Raw genomic sequence first — 21,379 nt, forward strand, 5'->3', positions numbered from 1 at the left:
TAGAGCAAAGGTCCAAAGGTCTTTGTTGGGGCAGCTAGAAAGACCAGAAATCACGTTATTTATTGTAGTTCTCATGGCCACGTAAGGACTCCATGGTGGCACAGAAGGAAAAAGAGGAAAAAAGACAGAAGTTGTTTCTAAAGGGGTTGCCGCCCAGTGGGAGGGGCCGGACACACTGACCACGGACACACTGCTGTTCCCTGGCTGCCTGGGCTGCAAGCTGGGGAGGGACCTCTGCACCACCCCCCATCCCCCATGCCAGCAAGCCCAGCAGGAGACCTTCTTTGGCTCTGTCAGGAAGGTGGCCAAGAGCCATCATGCACAGGGGACTGGCCAATAAACACAGCATTCACTCCCCCATCGCCTGTGCTGGGGCTGAAAGCATCAGTGGCCTCCCAAAAAGAAGGGCTGTCACCCAATCTTTCCAAGGGCAACAATGTCATCTGGATCTGAGAAGTGTGGTTGAAAAAAGGTTTCCCCCAAACCACCATATACTTGGGCTTGGTCTGGGTTGATCATGAAACTCAGAGGAACCCCCAACATTCTATGTACACAATTATTGTGGTGTGCTCGGCTTTTGTCCTATGAAGCGATGATACCCCAATCACTGTAATAGCTGTTTATCCACTCATAACGTCATGAGATTCCCAGAAGAACATCGAAGCTGTGCGATTGTTCTACAACACTTCATCATGGTAATTATTCAGTAAAGTGAAAGCTCCCTGCATTTAAACACATTTTGACCCATTTTAAGGAGACAGTTTCATCTTTACAGTTACTTGACCACTGTATTAATGTTTTTGTTGATGATGAGCTAATTGGAATATAAGGTGCTAACAGGTGCCACCAAAACCATTTGTTGATCGAGTGAACTTCATACTGGGGACAGTTTTCGGGAGTAGGAGAAACTCACACCTACCAGCCGAGTCTTGTGTAGGGAAAAGACAGGAAGTAAGACGCCAGGGGGCTGGAGACATGTTTCCATGACTGCTGGGAGCTGCCTGTAAACATTGTCCGTATGTTCCTTTCCAAAGTCTGGTACAGAAAAGTAAGGGAGTCCTGGAAACACAAAATCATTATAGATAAGGACACATGGCATAATCAGTGAAACTATTATTTCTCATCCAAAGTATTAGACTTTCTAAAGGAAACCCATTTTGACAAGTGCTAAAAAAATAAAGCATCGATTCCTATCAGTAAGATCCCTTGGGATGAGCAATTAGGGAGGGAAATCATGACCCCTGTATGCAGGGAGGGAGGGCAGGCGCGGCCCTAGCGTTCAGGCCAGGATGGCAACAAAGAGTTAGCTGGGCCTTCACCTGAACCAAAGTCAGGAGAGTCCCTACGAACCCGCAGAACGTAACAAAATCAATTTAACGTTTAATCCATTAATCTAGAACTAGTACTGTGTGTGTGTGTGTGTGTGTGTGTGTGTGTGTGTGTGTGTGTGTATTTTTCCTCCACACGAACTGCACCACCACCAGGATGCTGAATATACCTCCAAACCACAGCCAAATGGAGAGGCTGCTGTGTTTGCTTAGGCACCAAAGGTCATCTGCCAAGCGCCGGAAGCAAGCCAAGCACAGGGACATCAAGCCCCTCAGCGTGGGATCTGAGGTGTTCTGAACGTGGTTGTGTGCAGACTGAGTGGTCCCGAATAATCCGGCCCTGTGCAGGACCCATCCATGGCCAGAGGATACAACTCTGAATCCACCCAAGGGTGAAGGAGACCCCACCAGGGCTCCGAGGCCTCGCCTGGATGGGAGCACAGTGGGCTCAGAGCAGGAGGGCAGAGCCGGCCGGCCGGGGGGGGGGGGGGGGGGGGGGGCTGCAGGACGGGCTGTGCCTCCTGGTTCCACACACTAGCGCCCCTGGTAGGCTGCCCCCAGACGCTCGCCCTCATGCCCCCTGCGCCTTGCCCACTCTTCCAGGAAGCACTTACTCAGTTTTGCTGTGTGCCAGGTGCCAGGATGGGCTTTGGCAACAGAAAGCCCCTCTCCCACGGGACCACCCTTCCACAGAGGAGACCGATCCGAGTAACTACAGGACAACATGGTAAGTGCTGTGGTGGGGGGCCCAGGTCACAGCGGGCTACAGAATTCGCGGAGCCCAGTGCAAAATAAAAATGCAGAGCCCCTGGTTCAGAAGTTTTGAAATTTTTTTAAAGATTTTATTTATTTGAGAGAGTGTGTGTGTGAGCGGGGCGGGGAAGGGAGGGAGGGAGGAAGGGTCTGACGCAGACGGTGCTGAGCGTGGTGCCCCACGTGGGGCTCGATCCCATGACTGCGAGACTACGACCTGAGCCCAAACCAAGAGTGAGACGCCCAACTGACTGAGCCACCCAGGTGCCCCTAAGTTATTAGGGGTCTTAAGACAGCAAGAGCACTAACCCAAGTGTGGGGCCCTTCTCAGGGTGACTACAGGCCCCCTGGGTGACAGCACACCTGCAAAGCAGGCCTGCTGGGGCCGGGCCCAACTCCCAGGGCCACCAGCCAGATGGTGTCCTATGAACCCTCCAGACGTTAAGAGCCCTTCACAATCCAAAGCCTGCTTCCCTTCCCAAACCCTTCGTAGTGCCTTGTATCCCTGTCTTGTTTTCCAAGCAAACGAGTCTACTCATATTTCCAAATATCCCCAAACTTTCCCAAGAGATACATGCTCACTGATGAAATACTATCTACTCTTCAAGGCCTAATGCAAATGCCACCTCTGCCATGAAGCTGTCTCTGATTGACAGCAAAGATGCAAGCTTATCTTATAGGCAAAGTACGTGTTATTTGCCGCCCCAATTAGACAAATTTGAACATCTGACACTTAAAAGGTGATCTCACGGACCGATTTCATACACAGCATCCCCCTGCATGGCACTCTGTGCAGGGAGCCTGCCATTTTGCTGACACAGTTTGCCTAAGGGCAAAGCAGGCCTGGCCCTGGTGCCTGGGGCCACCTCGGGCTCCACTGGACTCGCCCAAGGCCACGGAGGTCCAGACTCACATCTCAGAACATCTCTGGAAAAAACCACATTTGGAGGCCAAGGATATTTGTGGGTCATGAGTCACCTGGCTCATGCGCAGGTGAATCTCAGTGAGTGACTAAAGGGCCAGTGAGTCTGTAAGGACAAGATCATGGGGGCAGCATGTCCCTCCTTCCCCCACCGGAAGCAGAAAATTCTTACCGAGGTCCAGGAATCCACGCTAAAGAGCACACCTCTTTCAGTATAGCTTATATTTTTCCTAACATCTTTGGTTAGGGATGCAGTCAAATTCCTATGGAAATCATTCTTCTGCACTCTGGAGCTATTGAAAAGGGAAACAAACAAAATGGGTCAGACTGAAGGAGCAACAAGGCCCCTGAATGAAGGAATTGAAGAATACGTCAAGTCGATCGCTGGTGAGAGACCAGAACATTTGAGTATCTGGAAGTTGAAGGAGAAACACCTTTCATGCGACATCCCATGGAATTGTAGTGAACATGTTTCCAACGTGTAAAAGCCTGTCCTTATCAAAAATACTTCCCAGAGCCTCAAGAGCTGTGAATTTCTTCTAGATTACTTAAAAAAAAAAAAAAAAAGTGTTTCAGTATTCCACACAAATAGTCAAGAAATAATGTAGCTATTTGGGAAGCTGCACGCGGGCGTACGGATTTATCTCCAAGACATGCTAGAATGAATCCTACGATAAAAGCACATTTTCAAATTCGTGCATTCTAACGAGAGTACCAACCAGGTGCCTAGAGGAGACGGACAGGCTTCCCAAGTGACTGAAGTGAAGCCCACACAACGGGAGGGAGCAAAGGGGCGCGTGTGAAACAGCCCAGCGTGGGGACCCTGACAGTCTAAGAGACTGAAAACCCGATCTAAAGGCACTGAAGTCAGTCACCAAAAAGGAAGGAAGGAAGGGAGGGAAGGAAAGAAAAGGAAAGAAAGAAAAGACTGGCCTAATTTAAGTAAATCCAACCATGAGGGCTTAACTGAACCTTCCTGTCTTCTGTTCTTCTGAAGCTCTCTCTGCTCTTGCTGACCCTAGGACCCTTCACTGCTAGGTCCTGTTTGAGCATCTAACCCTTGCTCACTCTGAAATACCTCGGTTGAAATACCACTTCTTCACCGAGAGCTCCCCTGGGACGGGGTTGGGATGCTCTGTGGCACATGCTTTTCCCTCCTAACCCTTGAGAGTATGTAGGAGTTCTGGCGAGCGCCCATGCACCTGCCGGGACACATGCCCCAGTAGAGCAGGAACGCTTTCTGCCCTGCTCACAACGAGGCCTCAGTGCCTAAACCAGCTCCTGGCAGCAGACAGGAGGAAATATTGCTTTATTGATAATTATAATATTAATACAGTTTTAAGCTCATGCAGTTGGCACACGACCCCAGCAGGAATACCACCCGCTGGCCCCCTTCCTCAGAAACTACCTAAAAATCTTCTCCTCACCCTGTCTCATCAATGACGACCTTCTCAGGGTGAAATATGGATAAAGGTTATGCATAATAACAATGAGAGTAATATTACTATTTAACTGCCATTTTTATTGTTTAGCGAGCAACTTACTGATATGCTGTTTACCTCCATTCTTGCACGCTATCCAGGCCATGATTTGGGGAATATGCGCTTTTTTTCTTTTTTAAGGATTTTATTGATTCCCTGAGCAGGGAGTCTGATGTGGGGCTTGACCCCAGGACCCTAAGATCATGACCTCAGCCAAGGGCAGACGCTTCACTGACTGAGCCACCCAGGGGCCCCGGCACGTTTTTTCTATTTTGCCAAAGGAGGAAGCTGTACCTCAAAAAAAAATAAGCAACTTGTTCAAAATCACATGGCTGTAAATGGCAGACCTGGAATTTGAACCTCTATGTGTCTACAAATCCCACGCCTTCAATGTCTGTTGAGCATCCTTCTGGGCAAGATGTTCTTTTTTTTTTTTTAAGGTTTTATTTATGAGAGAGAGAGAGAGAGGAGGGAGGAGCAGGAGAGAGAGAAGCAAACTCTGCATTGAGCGCAGAGCCCAACACAAGGCTCGATCGCAGGACCCTGAGATCACTACTAGCTGAGCCAAAACCAAGAGTCAGTCGCTTAACCAACTGAGCAACCCAGGCGCCCCAAGATGTTCTTTTTCTAGGAACAATTTTGGAATCCACTTACCCCTGGGTGCTGGCTTGTGGTCCGCCACATGCAATGAACAGAGGGTTCTCAGGCAGGTTGCAGTCACTGGAAAGAGTCAGATGAATCAGGAATTTTCCACCTCCTTCACAAGCATGAGTTTTACTGAGAATCGGTGGTGCACTTCAAGCCGCCTCCAGCAGCCTAATGTAGCGGGGCTCGTTGCCGAGCCAGACATGAGGGGTGAAGAACCTCAGTCCTACCTGATGCGGGCTGCTGAGCTGGCTGCTGGTAGCCGGATGGTAACGCAGGAAGCTCCACGCTCTGGCAGCCCGGACTCACAGCCACCCTCCCACCCTCTGCCTCCCCCGCCCCCACCTGCTGAGGAGTCCCCACACGGACATGAACCATCTGGGAGTTCAAGATGGAAAGAAACTGTTTCCCAACTGTGCCCCTCTCTGCCCGATCATGCCCATTTTTTAAAGATTTTTATTTATTTATTAGAGAGAGCATGAGCGGGGAGGAGGGGCAGAGGGAGAGGGAGAAGCAGACGCCCCACTGAGCAAGGAGCCCGATGTGGGACTCGATCCCGGGACTCCAGGACCATGACCTGAGCTGAGGGCAGATGCTTCACCAACTGAGCCACCCAGGCGTCCCCATGAATAATCTTTGAATTAAGTAGCGCCCTGGCTGGGACGTAACTACCATTCCTTTCACTGTTTCTTTAGGAAGATACGCTACTAGAGTTTTATCAATTAGCTAAGAAATGCTTATAATATGAAAATAGGTACACTGTTTCTTTCACTCGTGAATTTGTATTCTCTTTCTTTGGAGCCTTCCCCAAAGTTCTCAAAGTTCCACAGATTCTGATGAATCTTCCTTTGTGTGTGCGTGTGTGTGTGTGTGTAAAGATGCAGTCAATTCATGGAATTTTCGCCTTGACAAATTAGAACAGAGATCAAGAGACAACGTGTTTCTTCACAAACAGCTCTCCTAATTAAAGAATAAAGTCTAGCTGTCTGTAGCTATTTGGACAACCTAACCAAAACAAACACCAAAGCTGCTCTCCACTTGAAGATCATGACACATGGACTTTATAAAACAAATGCAGGTCATTCACACTCGTATGACCAATATAAATTTAACTTCCTTCCAACAATAATTATAATACTAGTAGCCAACATGTGTTAAGCGCTCCCTACATGCTACGCCATTTGCATGAGTGACCTCACGTCCTCCTCCCACAACCCCATGACAAAGATAGAATTACTACTGTCCCCATTTCACAGATGAGGAAACAAAGCTTAGGGAGGTTTGGCTACTTGCTTGGGGTAACTCAGCAGTGAGAGGCAGGTCTTGCCAATTCCAAAGCCCATCCGCTACCTTTGTGGGCACCTAAAAACCCACAGCCATAGAAGGAGAGCCTGGGGATTTCACAGGAGGCTTATTTCACTATTAAAAAATTGTATTTATATTGGATTGTTTACTGTTTACCAACTGTTTAAAACAGGTTTTAATATTTATAGCCTAATACCGACTATCATGCAAGGGAATTTTGTTTCAAAGCACAATATATAATTATGGTTACCATTCTTTGACTACTAGCAAAGGTTTTTAAGGGCACAAAAGAGTATCATCCAGCATATGACATTCCGAAGCTATACTGATTTAGGTCCCTCCGATTTAGCCCAGCCCTATGCTCCTCCACCTGGAAGAATCGCCAGACCCAGCCCTTGAACCCCCTTTCCCACTCCACAGCTGCTGCTTGAGCTCTGCGCCCTGCCCTGCACGGGGTGCTGCCTCCACTGCTCCCTCTCTAGACCCCCACCCGCCCCACCCAGGTCGGCAGCTGCAGAGGGCCACAGACTCCGTGGCCTGCTTGCAAACTGGCTCGGAGGGGAGCCTTGACTGTCTCGCACAGCCAGCGGACGCTGTGAGCCTATGGACCACTGCAGCTGGAATTTGGGCGGCCCTTCTACCCCACTCTACACACCCTGGGCTGAGTCTCTGGCTAACACTCCTGCCGGACATGCACAGCAGGAGCGGAAAAGGAGTTGGGCTCCAGACGCTATTCCATACGGGCTGAGTGTCAAAGACTCCACCAGAAGGCTGTGATTTACAAATGCGTCCATTTCTGATTTTACTTTGGAGTGGGGGTGGGGGGTGGGGTATTCAGTGAAGTGCTCTTTGAAACCCTTTATCCCTGAGATGGCAGCAGGTGGAAAGGAGGCTCGCTGTGGGTCCTCCCAGAAGAGAAGACACAGCCCAGAGGTGGACGGGGGCCCTCCCACCGAGCACGGTTCTTCAGGATCTCTCTGTCCCTAAAACAGGGAACAGAGATACGTGTAATCAGACGGGAGCACGTCTGAGTTTTGAGACCAGAGTTTCCATTCTTTTCCTCCTTGGTTAGGAGAGGCTGGCACTTCATGAGACCTTTTCATCTGATCAAGTGAAAACCTGATAGCGGCACCAGGAGAGGGAGGGACAGGGCAGGAGTGACTGGTAGAAGAAGTGGGGCAGGGTCTCACCTGGTCCCGTTCTCTAACATGAAGCTCATCAGATGGTAAATATTAGTGGACCAAAAAGCCATGTCATCCAGTCCCCCCAGGAAATATTCTTGGAATTGTTCCACCAAAAATGGAGACTTTCTGGAGTAAGTGGAATAAAGCTACGGCACAGAAAAAGAAAACTCATTAATAAGTGCTTTTTCTGGTAACTTTATAATCCTTTAAATGAAGATTTTGAAGAATGAAGCCTTTACCTTGGAAATAGCTAACATCTCACCATACCTGCAACATGAACAAAAATTTTGCCTGTTGAGTTGTTTGTACAAAGAAGTGAAGCAAATAAAAACCAAGCTCCATCTACATGTATCTACATGATGCAACTGCCTTTGAAAAAAGCCAAAGTCCAGAAATCCAAAATCCAACTCGGGAGACTAAAATGTCAGCAAGTGCACCAAGAAGTCACACTCAAGTCAACTACAAAGTTTCCTCTGGGTCACACCTACATTTCCAAGAACTGAAGGTATGAACAGTCAACAATTGCATTTTTGGTGATTACTTCTCGGCCATAGAGTTTCTTATAAATCTCCAGCAGATCTTCAATGGGCACATACCTGAGAAAAGCAATGGAATAAAATAAGGTTCTGAAATTGAAGATAATATTGGCAGCAAAAGCAGCAACCATTTACTCCATAATTATTACATGCCAGGCATTATGCAAAGTGCTTTCCATGAACTATTTATTTAATCCTACCTAAAAGCCTAGGTGGTTGGTACTACTACATTCCCACCAGACCTAAGAGGACACTAAAGCACAGAAAATGGAATTATTCCCCCAAAGATTCAGAGCAAACAACTGATAGCTTAATCTGATATTTATGAAGTTTCAAAGACAGGAAACTAACTCTAAGGTATAAAAAGGATGTTTAGTCCTGTGAATTCACAGTTCAAGGAGCAATATATTTTAATTCTTTGGAGCACTGAATTATTCTCAAAAGTTACTAATTTTTGAGAAAGAGAGCAGGGAGGGCAGAGGGAGAGGGAGAGAAAGAATCTTAAGCCAGCTACATGCCCAGCGTGGAACCCGATGCAGGGCTCGATCTCACGACCCTGAGATCAGGACCCGAGCTGAAATCAAGAGTCAGATGCTTAACCAACTAAGCCACCTAAGTGCCCCCAAAGTTATTATTTTTAAAACACCAAAAATAGCTCCTCACCCCCATCCCTGGTTTTAGAGTAAACAGTGTAAGATGGTAAAAAGAATTCTAAGTCAGGCTTTTGGTTGACAGCTACTCATTTCAGTTGGAAGAAGAGTAGCACACATAAGATTAATGCTAAGATCTTCTGTCTTCATTTCTTAAGCCTTAGACTAGACCAGACAGAAACCACAACCAAGCAAAACCCGATTTTAGTGTATTTATAATAAAGAATCTATGGACACGTCCACTTTTTAATTTACAAGAGCACCAGAGTTGTCCTCCCAACAGAAATAGCTTCAGGCTAGACACAATAACAAAAATATTTTTTTAGATGAATCACGACGCAAGAAAGTGAAAATTTTCCAAAGGCCCAAAACAAATTGAAACTGGAAACTTGAAGAGGTAAGGAAATGTGGAAGCCAACCTTTGCCCCAAGCCCTTGGAGATTTTCCGATGGCTGCCTTGTATGCCGAAGATGGGGGCTGAAGCGTAGGAACCAGTCAAAGCAGCCCATCTCAGAAGAGACTCTGCACTGAAAGCTACACCCTTGGCAGAAGTATCAGCTAGAGACAAACCCAACCTATTAAAAAGGACAGCAAAGAAACTGGTCTTCATCTTAACAATGCACAGAGAAGGGGAGAAATAGATCTCCCCCTAAAACTGGTAACTACTACCAGTCCCACAAATGTTCTGTCCTGCATTCATGCCATCGCTGTAATCAGGAAAACCTCAAGGGCTGAATGTAACTCAATGTGGTCCTAGGTTAACATGCCTCGAGGCAGCCTGCAGAAGTCCAGACAAACCCTCACTGGAGAAATGCAACTCTACGTCCAGCCATGAATAATTCGAGCACCATGGAACATAACCAAGAGAAGCAGCGTAACTATAGTTAGAGCTGCTAAAGTCGACTTGAAGGCAATAAGCGTTCATTAGAGATGAGGAGGGTCACTATGTCATGATGAAAAGGTTCAACTCACCAGAAAGACGTAAGATTTTTAATCTTCAAAACACACACACACACACACACACATATATATATATAGCAAGTTGACAGAACCTCAAGGAGAAATGGGAAAAAAAATCCACTATCGCTGGGGGAAATTGAACAAATTTTTCTCTCAGTAATTATTAGATCAACCTAATCTAAAGTAAAAATGCTATTTATAATTTTAACAGTAAATTTAATAAGCTTACACTAATAAGCATATATGTAACATTAGGTCAAAAATTGGAGAACATTCTTTCCTACAGAAAGCCAACTAATCATGAGAGAAAAGAGCAAGGATCAGGGAAAAAAAAAAAAAAAAAAAACCTAAAGAAAGCACCACAAAATCAGTAACAAAATGGACTAAATATATACCTATCAATAATTACCATGAATATAAATGGACTAAATGCTCCCATCAAAAGACATAGGGTGACAGAATGGATAAAATACAAGACTCATCTATGTTGCTTACAAGAGACTCCAAGGGACTCATCTCAGACTGAAAGACACCTGTGGACAGAGTGAGAGGATGGAGAAGCACTTATCACGCACATGAATGTCAATTGTTTTGGACAAAACAGACTTTAAAACACTATAAAAAATTAAATAAAACACTATTAACAAGAGACAAATAAAGGTACTACATATCAAAAAGGTGACAATCCAACAAGATGCAACAATTGTAAATTTATGCACCCAATATAGGAGCTCCCGAACATATAAAGTAGTTAAAAACAAGTATAAAGGAAGTAATTGATAGTAATACAATAATAGTAAGGGACTTTAACACCCCACTTACATCAATGGACAGATCATCCAAGCAGAAGATCAAGAGATCCAATGGATCTAACAGATATATTCAAACATTCTATCCTAAAACGGAAGAATATACATTCTTTTCCAGTGCACATGGAACATTCTCCAGAACAAGTCATGTATCAGGCCACAAAACAAGCCTCCACAAATTCAAAAAGACCAAAGCCATACCATGCATCTTTTCTGATCACAATGCTATGAAACTAGAAATTATAAAAACTGGAAGGAACACAAATACACAAAGTTAATAAATAACATGCTACTAAACAATGAATGGGTCAACTGAGAAATCAGAAAAGAAATTACAGATTATACCAAAATAAATGAAAACACAACAGTCCAAAATCTTTGGGATACAGCCACAGGGGTTTAAGAAGGAAGTTTATAGCAATACAGGCCCACCTCAAGAAGCAAGAAAAATCTCAAACAAACAACCTAACCTTATGCCTAAATGAGCTAGAAAAAGAACCCTAATGAAGAGTAGAGCAGAAATAAATGATGTAGAAACTAAAAACCAATAGAACAGATCAATGAAGCCATGAGCTGGTTCTCTGAGAAGATTAAAACTTTAGCCAGACTCAGAGAGAGATTTTAAAATAAACAAAACCCCCCCAAAAGAGGGGAAATAACAAATGACACCACAGAAATACAAAAAAAACTCTAACAGAATATTATGAAAACCTACAAGTTGGACTACCCAGAAGACATGGATAAATTCCTAGGAAAATATAAACTACCAAAACTGAAACAAGAAGAAATAGAAAATTTGAACAGACTGATTACCAGCAATGAGACTGAATCAGTAATCAAAATCTCCCAACAAACAAAACTCCAGGACCAGATGGCTTCACAGGCAAATTCTACCAAACATTTAAAGAGTTAATACCTATTCCTCTCAAACTTTCCCAAAAAATAGAAGAGGAAGGAAAACTTCCAGATTCATTCTATGAGGCCAGCATTACCCTGGTAACACAAACCAGACAAAGATACCATAAAAAAAGAGAACTACAGGCCGGTCGGTGTCATGAACACAGATGTAAAATTCCTCAACAAATGCTAGCAAACCAAATCCAATAATACATTTTTTAGAAAACCATTCACCATGATCAAGTAGGATTTATTCCTGGGTTGAAAAGGGTGGTTCAGTATTCACAAATCAATCAACACAAATTACATCAGTAAGAGGAAGACTAAAAACCACATGATCATTTCAATAGATGCAGGAAAAGCATTTGACAAAGTACAACATCCAGTCATGATTTAAAAAAAAAAAAAAAAAAAAAAAAACCCTCCACAAAGTAGGTTTAGAGGGAACATGCCTCAACGTAGTAAGGGCCATACATGAAAAAACCAACAGGGAACACCATACTTGATGGTGAGAAACTGAGAGCCTTTCGCCTAAGGTCAGGAATAAGACGGCTGCATCCACTCCCACCACTGTTAAAGCACAGTACTGGAAGTCTTAGCTACAGCAGTCAGACAACAAAAGAGAAATAAAAGGCATCCAGACTGGTAAGGAAGAAGTAACACTTGCACTATTTGCAGATGACATGATACTTTATATAGAAAACCTGGACTCCACAAAAATCTCCTGGAGTTGATAAATGAATTCAGTAAGATCACAGGATACAAATGTCAATGTATAAAATTTTGTTGTATTTCCATATACTAAGAGTGAAGTAGCAGAAAGAGAAATCAATCCCATTTACAACTGCACCAAAAACAATAAAATATCTAGGAATTAACCCAACCAAAGAGGTGAAAAACCTGTACTCTGAAAACTATAAAACACTGATGAAAGAAACTGAGGATGACACAAAGAAATGGAAGGACATTTCAGGCTAATGGAATGGAAGCGTATTGTTGACATGTGGATACGACTCAAGGCAACCTACAGATTTAATGTGATCCTAATCAGGATGCTTGTGTGGTTCAGTTGGTTAAGTGACCAACTCAATCCCAGCTCAGGTCTTATCTGAGGGTAATGAGTTCAAACCCCTTTGGGCTCCATGCAAAAATGCAATCCCTATCAAAATACCAACAGCATCTTTCACAGAGCTAGAACAAACAATCCTAGAATTTGTATGGAACTACTGAAGACCCCACATAGCCAAAGCAATTTTGAAGAAGAAAAGCAAACCTGGAGGCATCACAATGCCAGAGCTCAAGTTATATTTCAAAGCTACAGTAATCAAAATAGTATGATACTGGCACAAAAATAGACATGTTAATCAATGGAACAGAATAGAAAACCCAGAAATGAATGCACAATTATATGTTCAATTAATCTCTGACAAAGCAAGAAAGGACAGCCAAAGGGAAGAAGACAATCTCTTCAACAAATGGTGCTGGGAAAACTGGACAGCTACAGGTGAAAGAATGAAAGTGGACCACTTTCTTACACCATACACAAAAAAAACCTCATGCCACGGTGTTTATACCTTAAGATGAAATGGAAAAACCCTAGAAAAATAAAACACCTTAAGAAGAAATTGAAAAACTGTAGTCCCATAACCATGACTGAAGTTTTTAAGAAGTCCCTATAAAGAGAACACCAGGCTTAGAAACCTTTACAAATTCTACCAAACATTCAAGCAATCAAAGTTTTGATCTTACATAGACTTCCAGAGAATAAAAAAGGAAGGAACACTTTCTCCCTGATGTCATGAAGCTAGCATAACTTTGATACCAAAACCAAACAAGGAGAAAAGAAAGGAAAATTACAGTACAAGCTCACCCATAAATAATAATACAAAAATCCCAGGCAGCAATAAATGCAACAAATATTAAAAAGAAAGTATACTATTGCAAAGTTAGTTTTGTCCCAGGAATTCAACTTGATTATTAGCAAGTAGATTAGTACAATCGCTGTATCAACAGCTTAAAAAAGAACTGTTTCAACAGATGCAGATAAGAGTTCAATAGATATGAAGTTAATTTATAATAAAAACTACTAGCAAACTGAAACAGAGGGAAACTGCCTTAAGTTGATAAAGGATATTCACAAAAACCTAGGGCAAACATTCTTTTTTTTTTTAAAGATTTTATTTATTTATTTGAGAGAGAGAGAATGAGAGATAGAGAGCACGAAAGGGAAGAGGGTCAGAGGGAGAAGCAGACTCCCCGCCGAACAAGGAGCCCGATGCGGGACTCGATCCCGGGACTCCAGGATCATGACCTGAGCCGAAGGCAGTCGCTTAACCAACTGAGCCACCCAGGCGCCCTAGGGCAAACATTCTATTTGATGAAACTTTGAAAGCATTCTCTTGTATCACAAACAAGGTAAGTATGCTTAGTATGGCCACTTCTTTTGTACTGAAAATATCAGCCAGCGTGGTACAGCAGAAAAAAAAGTTACAAAGATGGGAAAAGGAAAAGCAAAATGGTCACAATTTGCACATGATGCACTGTAGAGTCTACAGTAAATTAAAAAAAAAAATCTCTGGATGTATTAGAATGAGTAAGGGAGCTTAGAAATGTTGCTAGATACAAAAATCAAAATTAGGAAGTCACTTGCATTCTATACAGCAACAATCAGAAAATAAAAATGGTACCAAAAGTTACCATTCTGGTAGCAAATAAAAAGCCTCTGCAACGAAATCGAATAACACCTCTAAGACCTTGATGGGAAAAACTTATACAACTTTGAAGTCATTGAAGCAGGCTTAAACAAAATATATAGCATATTTATGGATGAGAAGACTCAGTATTTCAGAGTTGTTAACACTCTTCCAATGGATCTCTAGATTCAATAGACTTCTAAAAATTCCAAAGGGTTTTTCTTGGAACATGGCAACTTGCTCCTCTCACTTTATCTGAAAGAGCCAAGGCAAAAGAATTGGCAAGATATGTCTAAAGAAAAAGGACAGGCTGAGAGACCAGCCCTACTAGATGTACTATAGTATATAGATATACTATAAAGCCACTGTAATTTTAAAAAATCAGTATTGTTCATGGACAGGTCATAGGTCAATAGAACAGAACAGAAAGCCCACAAATGGACTCAAATACATATGAAATTTTATGACAGAGAGGGCATTACAGGCCAGCGAAGAAAGGGGAGACTATCGGTAAGTGTCCTGATTTGGGGACCATCTACATCTACAGAAAGAAATAAAATCAGATTCTCTCTCAGAATATACAAAAAATTAACTCCAGGTAAATGAAAGACAAAGTTTAAAAAAATAAAACCATAAAAGCTTTTGAAGGCTAAGTGGGAGAATGACCTCATGCCTTCAAGGTAGGGAAGGATTTCTTAAATAAGACATCAAAAGTACAAATTACAATGGAAAAGATAGATATATTCAACTACATTAAAATTAAGTTCTGTTTATTAAGATACATCATAAGTAAAAAGACATGCCACAGACTGCAAAAAGATATAATAAACTAAGCAAAGATTAGAAGCCCTAATATACAAGGAACACTCACAACTAAGTAAAAAGGCCAAACAAACCAACAGAAAAGGCTAAAAACTAAACAAGATTTTCACTTAATATCAAATACAGATGATCAATAAAATATGAAATTAATCAATGGGAAATGCAAATTAAAACTTTAATGAGATACCATTACCCACCAAACAGGCTATTTTTAAGTTGGACAATACCAAGTCTTGGAGAATGCAGAAGGAAAACTACCATATAAACCTGAGGAGAGTATCAATTGGGAAGACCATTCTCAAAGCCCGGGCTTGCTGATGTTAAATATGCATACACCCTATGACCCACCCCCCCAATTCCATGTCTAGTGGTGATTTGTTACAAGAGAGATTCCCCTCTGGTGCACAGACGTATGCACAAAAATGCTCACAGCAACACTACATGTAAAGCAAAACCACTCCACACTACTTACATATCATCCCCACTGGAATGGAGTGCTTCATTTGGTCTATCCATATAATGGAGGACCACACAGTAAGGAAAATGAGCTGCAGCCAACACATCAATGTGACTATCTCAGACAGAAATGTAAGCAAAATTTGAATACATGCTACTCAGTTCTATTTATCTAAAGCTTAAAACCATGTGCTATTTTGTATATGGACACATCTATCCATACTATTCAACTATAAAGAAAAGCAACAAAATGATTAACAGGAGCCCCACAGGAGGGCTTACCCTGGTGGGAGAGAAGGCAAAGAGCTTTTAAGACACCAGTAAGGCTTGTATTTGAGCCAAGTGGTAGCTACACTGGTGTATGTGATCTTGTTTTTCATAAATATGCATTTTTAGATGGCATCAGTCACAAGTTCAAAGCATCTCCTTACACCACTCTCATCTGCAGTTTTACTTTCCAAAATTTACAAATGCAGAAGACTCCTAATTACATTATAGGCTACATTTTCTAAGGGGATAAAAAGGGTCAAGCTTCTAAACGCCATTTAGAGAACACATATGTTAAGTGGAATTGTTCTTACCAGCGTCGTGCGAGGTAATTAAAACTGAACTCAAACTGGCTCAACACATCTCCTCCTAAGATAGGAGAAAAATATTTACATTTGGTCGGTTAGCGACAAGACATGGCATGTTTCTTTGCACACAGATTTGCACACTTCAGGTCATTAGCTCATCACCTTGTCCACACTTTTCTGTTCATTGTTTTAGGTACAAGCAGATCTTTAAGAAAACGTGATCATTTCTATCTTAGCCAGTGAAACATATGAATTAAGAAAGAAACACCCATATAACCAAAAGTTTTTCTCTTTAAGGACGGACGAGCCATGAAGATTCTTTTAAAACGCCATTCACCATCTTCTTTGGCTACTTCAAGGTAATTTACTACAGGAAAAAGATGGAGGGTACCATTTTAAAGCCAAAGTATTAGGTGACCTTAGGTAATGAATTTTAAGCTGATAAAGGTAAAGCTTTTCTAAATTATGACACAAGTCAATGATGAAATGTGATTTTTTAATAAAGAAATACACATAGACAACTTTTCAGAAATACACCTCTATGTCAAATGAGATATACCCATACTATAAATGAGATACTAAAATAAACCCATACTGCCCAGTAAGAAAGCTAGTTAGCATATGGACTGGCTAAGATGTGATAAAAATACATCTTTTACTTTAAATATTTTACATATTTTACTGTGCATCGGCACTCCTGTTACCTAGATACCTGCCTGGTTACTAGCCATTTCACAAAGAGACTGAATACCTATTTCACAGAATATGAAAATGACATTTTTACTCAGGAGAACCACATAGCCAGTCCTAATTCATCATGAGATGACCTCAGTTAAGGAGAAAGAAGGTTATTCAACATGGGGGGTGGGGAATACAGATTTAAGGTACAGTGGTGACTCTGTAACAAATGGGCTAGAACTATCGCAAAAGAAACTTTGCAAGTGTAAATGAACAGTACCGAAATCACCCGCCGAATGCGCCTTGGAATAGGAGCCATGAAAATCAACCTGAGGAAGAAAATCAGCTGATGTGTGTTTTTTATATAAATCACAAATTGTAGCCCACACCCCTACCCCACAGCCACACCAGGAGTGAGGAGATGAATGCCTAACCCAGTGAATGCTAAGGGTCTGTCCTAGACGGTCTCGATTTTCAAAAAATTTGTTAAAATTTGTAGTGGCAGCCGAGCTGTGAATTAATGTCTGGTGACAAAACTACCGCAAACATCTGCACCTCAGAGGATGACTACTCAGTCTCTACTGAGCCCAAGCGTAAGCTTCGCACAGAATGGGACTAATAGCGCCTGGTGACCAGGGGGACTTGCAGACACAAGAGCGCCATTTTCAGTTCAGGGCTATGGCATTTTCATACAGAAAACGGAAAAACGGGTGCAGGGGAGTGGGAGGTTACGGAGTGATAAGTCACAGGAATAAAGGCCCAGCACAGGGAGGCACCGAAGGGTGGTGTGCGGACGGGTGGGCAAGCACAGCATCTGTTACGGCTGCCGATCGCCACGCTGTACATCCGAAGCTCGCGTTAACGCTGTGCTGACCACACGCAAGTATGAAGTTTTTTTGAATGTTAAAAGAACACACACACGCGTGGAATCATCCCTTCCAAACAGAACTAAGTGGCAGCTCTTCATGTTCTTACTAATGCAACTTGAATAAACATGGGATTTCCCAAATGTTTGCAACGACACCGAACATCCCATTTATTGCAGATTTCGGTGCATGTTAGTGGTTCTGCCCGTGTGATGAATTTACAGAGCAGGAAGAGGAAGAGATGGACATGAAGACTGCTTTGGGCATGAAGTCTTGCTTCCACGTGACCTCTGAAGAGCCTCAAGTTTTCCTTTCCTCTAAAAGGGCCAGTTTTTCATCTTGGGCAGGACAGTGTCACGCCCAGAGTCATCCACCTGCAGACATGTACTCACGGCTCCCATGGTCCTAAGGAATCCTTGCTCGATACCCAAGCTGTGCCAGCTAACGTCGGCCACCATGTGAGATGTAATGCCGAACAAGAAGGCTACCAATTTCTCCGTGTCCTGCCAAATAAGCAAATTGGAGGGATGGGCGCTTGGGTTATTTTATAAAGATCCTATTACAGTGTTTAAAAATAGGATTTCCATCCCCAAGACTTAACAACAATAAAATCAGAGGCGGGTACATTGTAGTTTCTAGTGACAAAAACCACAAAGGACTTTTTGAAAAGTTTCACAGTGCCTTAGAAGGGCTTTCAGGTAATTTACTCTTGGAGCGAAATGGTGACCTACTGCATTTTTCTAAGTAGTTTATTCAGGTATTAACTCTAAGCACATCCTGTGTCTGGCACTGAAGGTACAAGGGTGAGCAGCCCTCCCGGAGCCTGGGGGTGGGGATGGGGTGCAGCATAAATGCAGACAGGGGGTGGAGGTGTCTGGGACTGAATTTCTTCTTGGCGCTAGAGGGCTGTGCCTACCTTCTCCCAGGGAAGGGGGTAGTTCTCTCGGATATAGTGGATGCTTGCATTCAGAAACGGGGTCCAGTGCGTGCTCTCAGACACGTCATGGAATTGCCCTGGTGAGACAAGAGCAGGTCTCAGGAGTCTTTCTGAAAAAGCTGGAGATTGTGCCAGTGACATCTGCCACCACGGCTACCCTCCCCCTCCCTCCGAGCCTCTTGGGTTCTTCTGTTGATGTTCAGAGGAAGCCTCTAGAACAGAAGCGCCAGCTGGGAGAGAGAGAAAGCCGGAACGGCTCACAACATCGGCAATCACCTGGGCTAAAGGGAAGGAGAAAAGGGGTGTGGGGGGCGGGGGTGCCAGAGTCAGCGGTAGGGCGGTGCAGGTGGGGTGCAAGGGGTATGGGAGGGGGGTGTCACATGTCATGAGGGGCAACTGGAACCAAAACTCCGGAGTTTAGATCCCTCTGTTCAAATCGTTTTGCTGTCGCTAAAGTAAAAACATTCTAACCAGTTTTAAATCATTGGCTTTTCTGGAAATGATTTTCAAAGACACTGCAACTATGAAATTTGATTTGCTCTAAGTTTTTGTAAAAGATAGAACTTACAATTCCTATTTTACAGAATTCCATAAAAATCCAAAGTATAGCAGCAGCTCTTTGGACAAAACTCCCCCTTAACCAAATTGCCAGATTAAGCAAAGCTTTTTGTTCCCCTCTCTAATCCAACTGAACGAAGAGAAAGCCCACCCAGAGCCTACGGGGTGGTAGCAGCCAGGTCACTGTCTCCACGCACCTGTCCCCACAGCTGAGCTGTCGCTTACTGAGGGTCAGGGCTGCTTCTAATCCTGGGTAGCCAGCTGTCCTCGTTATTGTTACAGATTTGATTCAGTTATTAGGTAAACCGATGCAATGGAATATAAAAACAACTGCTTCTTCGGCAACGGAGAATATTTGCTTCTGCAAGATGCAATAAAAGCGAGCCCTCAAATCAAAGAAGACAGGTGCTGTGCAAGTAGGTATGTGTGGGATCAAGGGAAAATTTGGAAAAATTCATGAAAATCTAAGAGGAGTCTGCGTCAAATTCCTCATAGTCAGTGTTTTGGGCAAGAAGTCTTGCTTCCACGTGACCTCTGAAGGTTTCATAATGGTAATTGAGCTCGCTGGTGCATCAGTCTGCACTGGTCCTGAGTTTTACGTCAGGGAGGAGGGCATGTACTGGTGGAGGAAAAACAGGAAACTTGGAACACAGAGCCTTCAGCACTGTGAGTTTGGCTGGTCTCTTAAGATGGCACATATTAGGCAAGTTTTCTCAAATTTAATTGTCAAAAAAAAGTCCTTTTTTAACTTATGTAAGATATCAAGGAACAATTATCGAGACATTACAGCCTCCTGAATACAATTTGGGAAACACTAAATTAGAAATAGGTCTAGAGAGAAAAAAAACTAACAAGCAGGCAAAATAAAAGGATTAAGAAAAGACAGTTAACAGCCTAAGAAGGAAAAAGAAAAAAAAAAAAAAAAACCCACCCAACCTTACAAATATGACAAACACAAAAAAGCTTACTTGGTATCCTAACTACAGGAGTGGGTAACCCTAAACATTTCATTTAGCCTAAAGGCATTGCTGTATTAAAACAAACATTGGTGGGACACCTGGGTGGCTCAGTAGGTTAAGCATCTGCCTTCGGCTCAGGTCATGATTCCAGGGTCCCGAGATCAAGCCCCACATTGGGCTCCCTGCTCAGCGGGGAGTCTGCTTCTGCCTCTGCTCCTCTCCCCTCCCCACCCCCTGCTCGTGTTCTCTCTCTCAAATGAATAAAATCTTAAAAATACACTGGGATTTTGACCCTGAGACTCCAAAAACGGTTTACGTGATGACTGATGTACTGGATGTCTTTCATCTATCCCTCCAGACCCACTGCCCATCCTTCTCTGCCCTGCACGGTGCCCCTGAAGGGACCTGCCCAACTGGCCTCTTTGCCAGTCAGCTTTGGTTGGGTTGGGTCTGGCCAGTGGGGAGAATGGAGAGGAGATCAGAAAAAAGGAAGAGAGGTGGGGGAGAAATGTTCATTCTCCCAGATCCCCAACTCTGGGGTCTCGGGGGCTGGCTGTGTCCCTGACTGAAGGTCTGGCCCCCTTCAGGGAGCCTCCCCATTCAGTTCCAGGAGCTGCTCCCTCCCTGCACTGTTCCTGCAGACTTACATCCAGCCTGTAGCTCTGTAAATGGTCCTCTTATAAGACAGCAGAGTGCACCTTCCATGCCCGCTGGGGCCCCAATACACCCCATAAGCCCAGGTCACTGATAACACTGCCTTAGATCTGTACAGCACTTGACAAAAGAATATGCATTAATGCCAAAAAATCCAGTAAAGGGACAAGGCAGGCCTATTATCACTACATCACAGGCGTGGAAACAGACTTAGCATGGCAAGACTTTGAGGGTCACATGCTAACAGACAGCATGGCCAGAACAAGAACTCAGGCCCTTCAGTCTCTTTCAAAATCTTTTCTCTTCACCAGAAAGCAGTAATGCAAGTTTAAGGACGCGTGAAATCTCTCAGAATTTCTACGCTTAAGTAGGTAAGGTTTGGTTAAATGAAAATTGCAGTCATGTGAACTAAGTCATTGACCAACGACAGTGGAAAATACCCCATGTTAGATTTCCTCTGTCCTAGCTGCTCCTGTGAACCACGTGAGGGCAACATGTGGCTCTGCAAGACTTGGATCTTACCTCTCTCGCAGAGGCTGGGGTAGAAGGCATCAGGAAACACGGTTCCGGCCTGATACGCATCCTGGTGCTCAAGCAACAGCTGGGAAGAGGAAAGTAGAGAGATTAGGGGCAGAGGCAGCAGCCTGGGACAAGCCCGCCCTACAGCAAGAGGCAGGGTGGAAGGAAGGCGTTAAGTGCATACATAAAATC

General features: G+C 43.6%; 1 protein-coding gene across 4 annotated transcripts in view; it reads right to left on the reverse strand.

Annotated features, from left to right (window-relative positions):
- The window catches only part of GPLD1 (glycosylphosphatidylinositol specific phospholipase D1), a 50,469-nt gene that overhangs the window by 13,026 nt on the left and 16,064 nt on the right, over positions 1–21,379 (reverse strand). For 3 of the 4 annotated variants that reach the window (XM_073877644.1, XM_073877645.1, XM_025891003.2), the window contains 11 exons: positions 21,191–21,269; positions 18,477–18,574; positions 17,953–18,063; positions 16,975–17,023; positions 16,023–16,077; positions 8,107–8,214; positions 7,858–7,885; positions 7,625–7,764; positions 5,139–5,204; positions 3,176–3,296; positions 920–1,059 (listed from right to left, as the gene is read on the reverse strand). In XM_073877644.1, coding sequence (XP_073733745.1) covers positions 920–1,059; positions 3,176–3,296; positions 5,139–5,204; positions 7,625–7,764; positions 7,858–7,885; positions 8,107–8,214; positions 16,023–16,077; positions 16,975–17,023; positions 17,953–18,063; positions 18,477–18,574; positions 21,191–21,269 — 995 coding nt within the window. The remainder of the gene's footprint in view (positions 1–919; positions 1,060–3,175; positions 3,297–5,138; positions 5,205–7,624; positions 7,765–7,857; positions 7,886–8,106; positions 8,215–16,022; positions 16,078–16,974; positions 17,024–17,952; positions 18,064–18,476; positions 18,575–21,190; positions 21,270–21,379) is intronic. The other variant, XM_073877646.1, reaches the window with a different exon arrangement.

Source organism: Callorhinus ursinus, unplaced genomic scaffold (assembly GCF_003265705.2).
Source record: "Callorhinus ursinus isolate GAN/ISIS: 27379988/994484 unplaced genomic scaffold, GSC_fseal_2.0 scaffold26, whole genome shotgun sequence".
NCBI classification, from domain to species: domain Eukaryota; kingdom Metazoa; phylum Chordata; class Mammalia; order Carnivora; family Otariidae; genus Callorhinus; species Callorhinus ursinus.